The 12022-nt window shown below is 48.6% G+C and overlaps 1 protein-coding gene across 5 annotated transcripts in view; it reads left to right on the top strand.

Moving 5' to 3' along the window:
- Window positions 1-12022, top strand: part of KANK1 (KN motif and ankyrin repeat domains 1) — a 181756-nt gene that overhangs the window by 129804 nt on the left and 39930 nt on the right. For 2 of the 5 annotated variants that reach the window (XM_087858760.1, XM_087858756.1), the window contains exon 1: window positions 5879-5979. The exons of the other annotated variants lie outside the window; for them this stretch is intronic. In XM_087858760.1, the coding sequence (XP_087714886.1) occupies window positions 5907-5979 (73 nt within the window). In that variant the 5' untranslated portion in view covers window positions 5879-5906. Of the gene's footprint in view, window positions 1-5878; window positions 5980-12022 lie in introns of those variants that run through there. 5 annotated transcript variants of the gene reach the window in all.

Genomic DNA, 12022 nt, shown 5'->3' with positions numbered 1-12022 from the left:
TTAGAGGCTAAGCTGGTTCTGCTTTGGGCTGCAATTCCTTGTGAATCCTGAAGATGAGAAGTGTTTTAAATATGCAGCCCATTTGTATCTCATAGCGATCCCAGCTGGTAGCTCTGTATGGACAAGTGATCTCACAGCTTAAAAATATGTATGCGACTATTTTGAGGATTTGTTTTTTAATTGTGACCAGATTTCTAATTTTAGCAGCACTTGGAATATGATTAAATAATATTCTGTAATATTCAGAAGACCTTTCTAGCCAACAGATAGAAAAGCAGAGCTGTGAACAGGAAGGAAAACGGGGCCGATGGGCAGATTGCTGTTGGATTGACGGGATGTGTTCTCGTCCCCAAAGTTCAATCTGTGGACGGACTCTCACTCTTGTCTCATGTGTGACAGGCCAGGTTTGAGTGGCCCGTGACTTTCCTCCCAGCCGGGCCGGAGGTTGGTACAGTTTCACCCGATGAGCCTGTATTTAAAGGAGGTGGTGCTTAGAATGATGATTTATGGACGCAACATGCTATGAATAGTCAGGTGCCGCGTTTATTTTAGGTCCTTTCTCGCGATCTTATTTAAGTGAAAAAATTTTCTCTCTGTGGGATCTTTTGTACTCTGGACCTGATCTCTGTTCGGTAGAATCAAGAGACGGTCACGTGCTTTTCTGAATCTAGTCTCACAATGTTTGGTTTAGTCAATAAATCCCATCAGCTCTGCAAATAATTTTGTGAAAACATTGATTCAGCTTGTGCCGTCAGATTTTCCCACTCCTGCCCACTTTTCTGAGTGCCTTCTTTTCTCTTGCAACAACGGTCCACCAGGCGAAGGCTTTTTTTAAATGTTTGTGTACAAGCGGCCACAACAGGCACTTTTCAGAGTCTCCTGGAAGAAAAGGAGGAGGCTATCCCCAGACTCGAAAAACAAAAGAGAGAGATGTGATATTTCTAAAGAGTCATAAGCCCAACCGCGTAGTGTCTTCACCCCCATAGTTACGTCCCTCACCTCTTCCTTTCTTCTAACGAAAACCAAAAAATATTCCTTCTTCTCCTGCGGCCCGTGTTCTCCTCGGCTAAGTCCGTATACCCAGCTCGTGTGGCTGATGTGTTTGCCTTTCCCCCGCATTCCCGATTGACTGATGGGGGTGCATTAATCAAATCAGGCATACACCAGGAAATGTGGGGTGGGTTTTTTTTTTTTCTTAGGCAGCACATTTGGCGTGTTCCCCTCCAGCTGGGAGGACAAAGACTCATCTGTCTTCCCATGAGCTGCCCGAGGAGGCAATAGAATCTGCCGGCTCTCTGTGCCCTGTCCCCCAGCCGGGACTCCACCCCTGCAAGGGGTGAATCAGCCCGATGATACACCGATTGCCACAGCGCACCAGGGCGGAGACCTGGAAGTCTGTAGGCTGGTAGGGGAGGAGGGAACGGTTTGCATGTCAAACCATTCCAACAATGTAGCTTACAGGAAAAAAATTGCAAAACACCGAAGCCCTGTGCCACCAAGTTTTTCCATTAGCGCCCTGCTTTACACAGCTTCCAGATCTGCCCCGGGCACAGCTGCCTGGCAGTGTGAGGGGGAAACGGTTGCATCGTAAGCTTTTGTGGGGTAAGGAATCCCTGGGCATGGCCCTGTACACTCTCGTGCATCTCTCAGGCTCGCAGGAGCTGTGGATTCTCTGAGCAGGGCTGCTCAGACATTATTAGGGCACTAGGAACCAGCATCTGGAACTTACACCACCCCCAGGATACTGCTTTTAAATGAAGAATCCCCAGACAGAAAATCTTCCAGGAAGGTAAAGGGGGCCGAAAGTTGGGGGCTTTCCCTCTGGGGCTATTATTCTTTGGTTTTCTGTCCTCTGGCCACTTTGATGATGAAAAAGCAGACTTTCCAAAGAGTGATGAATTTAAATCAGGGTGTCGTTTTGGAACGACCAGAAGGAAGGATACAAAACTCAGTGAAAATGCTTCAGCTCAGTGAGTTCATTCTTTCAGGAGCTCACTTTTAAATGACTGCACGGAAACATATTTGCAGAAGGGCAGCTGTCTCCCTTCTTTGTGACATGGACCAGCCCTGAGGTCCTGTGAAGGTGGGTCTTTCTTTGCCTTAGTGTCACTTCTTTGTGACTGTGTTTTGTTAAGGATGGCTGGCAAGATGAAGGCACATTGAACTTTCTATACTTTGTTATTTTTTCGGTCTCTCCGAACATGTTTGGCTTTCACTGACTTTAATCTGTGTTCACTCCTCTTAACTCTGGCCTTCTGTTTTTGGCCTTATTTGGACAGAAATCATGATCTGTTTCTGTGTCTTCACTCCTGATGCCTGTAAAAATCCCGGTGGGCCTTCCCAGCCCTCCAGGGCTCCAGACAGCAAGAGACCAGCTCTGGGCAGAGGGTCCTGAAGCCAGTGGGGGCTTCTGCACCGTCCCCACTTCTCTTCCCCAGCCCACCTGCCCTGTTCCCTTCCTAGGGGCCTGCTCAAAGCCCTGTTCTCTTGATCTGGATGGCTTTCCCCTACCTCCTAAGCCCTTCTTATGCTTCAAGAGCTGCTTCCTCTCTGACCTGTTCCAACAAGTGTTCCCAGGTACTCCCAGGGGAACGTCACCCCCACCTCTTCTGAATTCCTGGAGAGCTGTGTATTTTAATGTGGAGTTAGGGTTGTGTGCCCCCCTAGGCTATAAGCGTTGGGGTCTCAGGAGGCAAGCGTCAGGTCGTCTGCACCTCGGTGTACCCATGGTGTCTTGCTTAGTCCTCCGCCTGGAGTCAGCAGGCTGCACGTTCAATGAGCACATAGCTGCAGCACGCCTACTTTGTGCCGGCATGATGCTGGGCAGCGAATCCAGAGCAAGACACAGGCACGGCGCCTGCGTGAGAATCTGTGATTGAACTGAGCCCTGCTGTTTGCCTGTCTTACGTTGTTACTCCCATCACAGTTTCCTCCCAGCTTGTGCATCTGGATATTTTCCCCGGATGAACAGGTGGCTTTCAGTCCGTGGCACGCACTCGCTCACGGGCTTCCTCCTCTTACCTCACCACTGAGTGCACGGGGTAGTGTCTGCTTTCTCTCTATCACATGCTCTGAGGCAGGCTTAAAATGATATTGTCTGTTAAGTGCCTTGGGTTCCAGGGAGAGGTGACCAGGTTTAATGTGGTCGTCCAGGGAGGATGCTTGTCAAAGACCATTTGGAAGGTTCTTTCTCGCTCCCATGGCTACTTTCTTGTTAGTGACCCAACCCGAGAGAGGAGATGGAGCTCTCGTCAGTTCCTTTTGCCCTGGGCTTGTTACCTGATTTGGTTTGGCGGGCTGGTTGGAACTGTGGATGAGAAACCAAGTTGGTGGCCTCTGTGGTTGGGAGTATGGCAGGCCAGTCTGCTTGCGTGCTTTCCCACGGTTCTCTCGGGAAAGACTCTACAGATCTCTGCCCCCTTTTAGATGGGAGGAAATAAATGGTTATTTCATTAAGTAAATAATCATTAAATAAATTATCATTAATAAATTATAATTATTATAACCTATAAATTATAAATAAATATTAAATAGACCCTTATTGTTTGCAGTGTTTATAGTCTTTGTGGCAATCTAATTTAAAGTTTTAATCCCCTTATTTCATGCCTCAGTTCATTGTGTCCCGGGCTTTTTAAATGCTGGTTTCAAGACTCGGGTGAAAATAAATTATGAGACAGTCTCTTATCCAAATTTGATGAAAGTAATAATCATGGGGCACCCAGGCTGTAAAGAAAGCCTGATGTGTAGAAATTCAGTGTGATTCTGGCGTTAAGACTTAAATGTGTTCGAGGAAGTGCTCTTTGTTGAGTAAGGTATAGCTAAGACAGAGGATTTCTTCCTGGTGTTTTTCGATAGTCCCATCACCCATACTGTCCTTGTCCTGGTTTCACTCTCCTGGCCAGGATCTCACACCTCTGCTGGGCACACCCTCGTCATGCTGACTGTGGCCTCTCCTTGGAAAATCTCCCCTTACATTCAGCCTTAGAAAGAGCAGATCCTTCAAATCCAGGCATGTAAAGGAGGGGTCCTCTTCCAATACCCAACGCAGTACACACCTCACAGGACAAGAAAGAGCTAGAAGCCCTTGCTAGACCTGTCCTGTAATCCCCTTCGAGTCCTGTCAGCCCTTTGGGCTGTGGTGGAGGTGGGTGGAGAAGGAGCCAGTGGGGTTGTGGAAGGGAGCTCCACCCACACTGCTCTTCCTCCTTGGAGTTCCCTTAGACACCAGCTTCTGTATCACACCCATCACCGGTCTGAGAGCCCAGGGGGGTAAAGTAGCACCATGAGGTATCTGGATTCTTTAGGGGCTGGGGGTGGTGGTGGTGGGGAGGCTAAACCATCACAGATGTAACCCAGGCCGTCCATAAGAATGATAACAGAGCATCCTGCTTTCAGTCTGTCTTTTCAAGATGAATACTTACAGGTAGGGTTTTTGCACGTTTAAATTTACCTTCAAGAGACATGGTGATAAGGATCCTAGGCTGCTGTTTTAGTCTTTGTTTTTTTATTTTATGTTTTATTTTTTTAAGATTTTATTTATTTGAGAGAGTGTGAGAGATTGAGAGAAAGAGAGGGCGTGCACAAGCAGAGGGACGGGGCAGAGGGAGAAGCAGACTCCCTGCTGAGCAGGAGCCCAGTGTGGTGCTCGATCCCAGGACCCTGCAATCATGACCTGAGCTGAAGGCAGATGCTTAACCCACTGAGCCACCCAGGTGCCCTGGTCTTTATTTTTTTTAATGAAACATCATGGTAGTGAGAGAGCTAAATGCAACAGAAGTGATTCAATCAATATGCAGTAGAATGAAAATTGTTTTTCTAATTTGTCTTATAGTTTGTTCCAACAAGGGAACAAAAGGAAGAAGGGGCTCCTGGCTGGCTCGCTTGGTGGAGCGTGTGACTCTTGATCTCGGGGTTCTGAGTTCGAGCCCCCACTTTGGGTATAGAGATTGCTTAAAAATAAAACCTTTAAAACAATAATAAAATGGGAAAGAAAGAATTGGTCACGGGGAAAATGGGAAAGGAAAAGGGGTGGGAGCAGGAGTGAAATTGGATCCCAGACAGATAGCACCGAGTCCTTTCTCTGGGTCCCACTGCGCCGGGGAGTGTGTTCCATTTGACCAACCCAAGGTTTTGTTTTAATTTGAATTAATTCCCAAGGTTTTTTAAGTTAGGCAATTTCGTATAAAAATACGAATTTCTTCAGCTTCCCTTGAAAAGCCAAAAGATGTGGCATCGCTGGGTGGTGTACTTCCACGGGCCAAGTGAACTGGAGGAGACAGGCGCTGTCTGGTCTCCCCAGCCGCCCTGGACCCCCCCCTCAGTTACTGGCCTGGAGTCTAAAGGTGCTTGAATTTATGCTGTGGACCTGGAGGGTACTTGTGTGCTTCAGGGCTACCCCCGCTAGGGCTCACAGCTTCCTGTGAGCCGAACGGAAGAATACACTTGGAGCTGCAGATTCGGCTTGGTTTGAAGGGGAGGTGCTCCCTCCCTCAGCAGAGACTCATCTGGGGAGCTTCTAAAAATGCTGATGCGCCTGGCTCCACTCCAGGAGCTTCTGATTCATTGGGGTGGGGGGCGGGCAACTCAGCATTTTTAAAAACAGCCCTGGGGCTGTTTAATTGTGCAGCAGGATCAAAAACTTGTGTGTGGGGGGGGGTGCGGTCTGGGAGGTCCCAGTGTTGGCCCTCACACCTCGGATGCTAGAAGTGATGTTAGGACACGGACTCCAAATCTTTGCCATTTTTGTACATCTCTTTAAAAGGAAAGAGTAACCCGCAGAGTTTGGCTGCTCTGGAAGGAATTAAATTGACTGACGGGGCTCCGGGCACCTGCAGGGTGGGGGGCGGGGGCACAGCACTAGTTGAGATGAAGAGAGCGACGCTCCTCTGAGTCTGTCGGGATGTGGGATGTGTGCACGAGTAGGAGCAGAGGGAAAAGCAAGCTATTCCGAGAGCCTGGATGGAAGAGGCGGCTGGAAGGGTAAGGGACAACTTCAGACAGAACTGATTGACACTTGAGCTGGTCTGCGAACTAGGAGGATTTTGTCTGAGAAGGTCGGGAAAACACATCAGAAGGGGAAAGAACAATGCAAAGGACAATCTGCAAAAGCACGTTCCTTCTCCTCCCCCCCTTCAGAGATGCCAGCTCCCCCCCTCCCACCTTGCCCTCTGAGGGTGCAGGAAACAATAGACCTCGAATGTGGTCTGTCCTGTTAGGGAGCATTCACACAGCAGTGCAGGAGCGAGCGATACGGATGATGTCGCTTCATCTGTCAAGTGGCAGTACTCCTAGTTTGCTCCCAGGGCAGTTATGAAGTTGAAATGAGTTTGCATCTGTGTGACGCGCCCGGCAGAGCGTGGTGGGAATAGATGCGGGCAAGTGGCGCTAGGCGCCTCAGAGCCCCGCTGCACGGTGCTGTGTCCGAGAGGCTGGAGGGGTGTTCGCGACCGCTAACGGGGAGAGGAAAGGAGGACCGTACGGGGGGAGGAAGGTAAATTCAGGAAACCTGCATCTCATCATGTCCCAAATGTAACTCCCTGTTACACTCAACACTGAACGTTCAGTTCCCTCTCTAGACTAGGGGTCAGGCCCCGCCAGGGAAAAAGTCTTCATGCAGTAATAGGGTTCAGTATTAGAATTGTGGGCTCAGGTAGGCTTGATTGCAACCCCCACATCCCCTTCACCCAGGGGATAAAGACTATTGGTGCCCTTGGCCAGCTTGGTGACCAGAAGGCTTCTATCTACGGCCCATTTCCCTTCTCACTGGGAGTTACCCTTCCTGGCTCCTTTGCACCTGTCAGAGGGAAAGCCTTGAGTACATCTCTGTCCTCCCATGTCTCATTTGGATGCTTCTTTTGTACATAAATTAAGAGAGAGTAAAGGCAGGCAGCCGTGTCCCAGAGTTAAGCATCCAGCCACCAGATCTGGGCCAGGAGGACGGAGCCAGAAGGTAAATGGAGTGAGGTGTGGGTGCACAGCCGCTAATACTAGCCAAACAAGGCAAATTCAGTGGATTCTCAAAAATTTTGCCTCTCTCCTCAGAGCCATACCCTGTTTTGGATTTTGCAAAGCAGGTGATTTCAAGTCATCCCTAATCTTTGTTAATCTCTGTTTTATTGTTTAGAACGGGTTTTGCTGCTTTGCCCTGTAGACAGAGTTCAGTGAATCTTGTTCTTCTGGAGTCACTTGTATCCACTGTTCTTAGGCCAAGGGAAGATTGGGTTTTCAAGTACTCTTTTCTTTTCTTTCTTTCTTTCTTTCTTTCTTTCTTTCTTTCTTTCTTTCTTTCTTTCTTTCTTTCTTTCTTAGGTGACGTATTTAAACCATTAGAGGAACATACCATTCTTAGGTTTTAAAACAGAAACCAAAGGTTGCTGAAAGATGTTATCATCCTAAAACAGAATGCACTTGTTTGGGAACTTAAGTCTGTGTCTTTGAAAGTCACATGATCGAATTTGGGTAAAAATGTGTAAGAGAATATGAAAAAAATAAAAATAAAAGCTTGGGTCTGTGGTTTACAACCCGGAGTGTTTTTAGCCTCCAGATTACATGTTGCATTAAAGAAGAGTAAGGCAACCAGGGAACCACTCTCCTCCAGCCCAGTCTGGGCTCAGCACACGCCGGAATCATTTCCTTCAGCCGACAGCTGCTGAGTTACAGCTCGGATTATAACAGGGAGCCTTCCTCGGCACTGGGGGCTTTGGGGAAGGGAGTAAGTTCGGGGGGAAACAGAAAGCATTTGTTGCTTTTCTCAGTTCTTCCTCGAATTAGCAGGTTTGCAACTGTATGTCTAGGTCAGCATATCAGGTGTCTAAAGAAAATGGATAGATAGGGTGCTCGAAAAATCCGAAGGGGCACGGGAGCGGTCTGCCTTCACGTCTTTATTTGTGGCTCTTAAGGTCCTTGCTCACGATTTTGTTGGGTGGTAGAGTTTGCTGTCTCTCTGACGCCTGGAGGGCTGGAATTAAACCCCGCAGCCAGGAGGCTGTTAGTTGGTCAGGAAATTCCAAATGGGTATAAATAAATTCTCTGCAGCAGCTCCTGGGCTCTCTGCCTGCTGATGTGTGTACTCCCTTTAATGACCGGGGAAGTATGCTTTGAGACTTGGCTTCCTGCTTGCTCAAAATCACAGTACTTTGTTTCTGGAGAGGTAAGAAAGCCCAAAAGAAGAAAAAAAGAGGAGAGCGTGAAGTTTGGGGGGGATTGGAGGGGTTGGTAAAGTATGAACTCAAGCTCTGTGTGTTATGAAAAATGTTTGCTTTTATTACAAGCTAGAAAGGATACCTTGGTACTTGATTTTTGGTTCATTGGTATTTCAGCTTCAGCTCTGGCTTTAACATAAAGATGTCATTGTCGTGGGAGTGAAAGGTTGTACATATAGGCTAAGGTTTGCGTTTCTGAGCTTGTGGTTTATTTAAGTTCCAGAATTTCCTTTTTTTTTTTTTTTTTTTGGTGGCTAAATCCATTTTTGGTCATTTGTTTTCAGCTCTGGTAATGGGGAGCTGTTCTGTGTGCCTTAAAGCTGGCTTCTTGTTCTTGTGTAAACACTGTAAAACAAAATACAGGCTGTGATTCATACTCTAATTCTCTCCCCTCCCACCCCACCCCCAAGAAAACCCTGGTGCTGTTTTATTAGGAAAGCCCTTTCTGTCCCACTGTCCCAACTTGTGCTCCTCCTCTGCTTTCCACAGAACTATCCTTAGAAGTGCCACATTTCCTATTTACCCTTAGGGTGACGTGTTCTTTTTGGAAAAAGTTTGGAAAATAGCCTTCGGTCCCCAGGCTGGCTCTCTGCTGTGCACGCATGACCGATACAGCCTGTATTTCAGTAGTGTCTCTACACATGAGCCCGGGAAGACGAGAAAGCACTGCCTCCGTGGGTGAGGGGCAGGTCTTAAAAGCGCCCGTGGCTATTTCAAGACAGATTTGGGGTGGAGAGTGGATGCATCCGAGAGCTGGCACAGAGCACTGGGGAAGAAGGGCCGGCCGTGCCACATGCCTCCTTAACACACAGAGCCTTCTATTAAGACACAGCCCATTCCGTTCCCTTTCCACTTGCTTCCCTCCCGACTGCTCACCTGCAGCCTGGCTTCTGGACTCTTCCAGCAGGCCCAGAGCAGAACTGAGGCTACACTGGGGGGAAGCTGCGTTTGGGGGTGGTTAGGCTGTGCCCGTTGTTGTGATGCATCTGGAAAGGTGCTGTGGGACAAAATGTGCAGAGGACGGGGCCACCGGCACAGTCTGCGTGAGCTCATCTGGTCTGACACCTGCTGCCATGCCCTGCTCTCTCCACTTGATCACGTAGTGTGCAGTGTTATGACATTCTGTGGGAAGTGCACTCAGAGGGTCGTAGTCTGGAAGAAACTTTCGGGAATTCCAGAAGCCCACCCACCTTCTCATTTTAGGCAAGCAAACCTTGTCTCTGCACCCTGCCACTCCAGGCCCTTGCAGCCCATCGCTTGCCCATGAACTTGGAAATATGTATAGCTCCGGTTCTTGTTTTACAAACATTACACCTTCCCCAATTAAGGAGAGCCAATCTAGACAGCCACGGGGATGTGCTCCCCGGTTCTAAAGCCCACGTCTGCACAGTGTGTTCAAGAGCGCTTTCCTCTTAGGACTTCAGTAGAGCTGAAAGCATGAGATTATTCAGAAAAATTAGTGCAGACTCATGTCTCCGTATTATGAGAAGAGAATGTTTTGATTTGGCCATAATTTATTTTTAAAGGTTAGGGATGTTCGTCAACTTTTGCTTTTGTTTTAATCTTACCTCCTTCCTGCATGGCTGATGCTGGACCAGGCCTTCCTCTCACCCGATGGGCATGTACTCTCCACGTTCCCTGCACCCAGTGAGCTCACACGAGCATGTTCCCTGCAGGGCCCCGCCAGCATCTCCCCCGTCCGCTCCCAGAAGCACAGTCCAGCGTAGACCTCAACGTTGCAGCAAACTCATTTGCTCAGCACCTCGAACCCTAGCTTCATGGAATGGGGGAGAAGCAGCAGGGTGGTGGGGAGGCATTCTGGATCATCTGGGATGCCTCACCCAACAACAGAGGGTGGTCCAGTCGCAGTAAATAATAATAACAGGCTGCAGGCATAGGTCTAAGCAGCCCACAACCACACTGTGAAGCAGGTCTGTTATTTTCCCAATTACACAGCTGAAATAGGATCGAACTTGCCAGCAGCCGAAAAGCGGCAGAACCAGGATCCAAACCCAGGCCGTCTGGCCCCAGAGTGCTGGCTCTTGATCATTACATCTCTTCCTGCACCATTCCTTACTAATCTCTAGAAGCCTCGATGCGGATTTATTCATTTCAGCATGTATTGACCATACAGTGTGCCAAGCACTCGAGAATAGAAAAAAGAATTTCTAGCTGATTCCTGCACTCTCCACGCCCCTGCTGAAGACACCGTCTGGTGGGGGGGGGGGGGGCCACATGTGCCTGCTGATAAGGATGTGTAGGCAAAGTGCTTCAGAACGGACGGAAGAAGGTGACCAGTTCCTCCGGGACAGAGCAGCTGGGGATCAGTGAAGCTTTGACAAAAGATCGGCTGTTGGGGTTGAGCCAGGACAGTGCAGCTAACCTGACAGATGAGAAGGGCAGTGCAGGGGAAGGGAACAGAATGAGCGAAGGTGGATGGGCTTGAGAGTTGTTCCATAGGGTGAGTTGCGGGGTGGGAAGGAAACTGGGAGGTGCTGGACTGAGGCCAAACTGTCGAAGACTTTCGATGCCACAGAGAGGAGCACTTTTTTTTTCCCCAGATTGTCTTTACTTATTTGAGAGAGAGAGTGAGAGAATGGCAGAGGGAGAGGGAGAAGCAGGGCTCGATCCCAGGACCCCAGGATCATGGCCTGAGCCAGAGATAGATGCTTAACCAACGTGCTACCCGGGTGCCCCAGAAAGGAGCGTTTAGACTTTATTCTCTCTAATGGGGCTCCTGGCAGATCAATCTGCAACATTAATAATTGAGAGGCCCTTCACGTTTCCAGGGATACCTCAAACAAATGTAACATTCCTCAAAGAATATGTAATACAGAAGGGCAGAGGCATCAGGCCCTGTTTAAAAAAAAAACCAAACAGGCTGCCTTATTTGCATATATGAGCAACAGCGGAGTCTGGCCGTTCTCCCCAGTGACTGGCTCGCTGCGCTCCTGTCCCCTAAAGACGCTGAAGGCACCAGCGAAGCAAGCTTATCGTCATCTCTATCTCTTGTTCTCTTTCCCTAAACGTAGACATATGTGTATAATTTATTTTTGAAATAATTTCGGACTTACCAAAAACTTAAAGAAATTCTCATACCTCCTTCACCCTGATTCAGATTCCCCAGTGGCTAACACTTAGCCACATTTGCTCTGTCTCTTTCTCTGTGTGTGCATGGGAGGGGGAACTGCCTTGGCCAAGTCTCTTCAGGTCCGATGGCCTAGAACAGTTCTTGGCCTTTCCTTTCTTACATGACCTTGATGGATTTTTTTTTTTTTAAGATTTATTTATTTATTTTAGAGAGTGAGCTGGGGGAGGCACAGAGGGAGGGAGAGAATCCTCAAGCGGACTCCCTGCTGAGCCCAGAGCCGGAGGTGGGGCTCAGTCTCAGGACCCTGGGATCATGACCTGAGCTGAAATCAAGAGTTCGGCACTTAACCCGCTGAGTCACCCGGGCGCCCTGATGTTGATGGTTTTAAAGTGAGATTCTGTTCTATAGGATGCCTTTCAGGTAGGATCCATCGAGGTTTCTGGACTCAGGCCATACATTCGAGACAGGAACACTGCAGAAACGATGCTGGTCCCGCTGGTGGTCTGTGAGCTTCCCTCACTGCAGAGTCACCGGTTTTCCCTTTGTGACTGATAAGTACTTTAAGGAAAGGTATTGTGACGTCAGGCCAGTACCCTGTTCATCGGTAGGAAGCCTCTGCTCATAAGCTTAGGATGGACCCAGTGATGATGATTCCTGCCCAAATCAGCCACTGTTACAGTGGTTGTTAACTGTTTCCATAATTCCTTTATTCAGTAGTTGGCACTCTGGC

The sequence above is a fragment of the Ursus americanus genome, chromosome 34, assembly GCF_024610735.1.
Source record: "Ursus americanus isolate L20-20 chromosome 34, mUrsAme1.1.p, whole genome shotgun sequence".
In the NCBI taxonomy this organism is placed as follows: domain Eukaryota; kingdom Metazoa; phylum Chordata; class Mammalia; order Carnivora; family Ursidae; genus Ursus; species Ursus americanus.
This window is presented reverse-complemented; position numbering and strand designations above follow the sequence as displayed.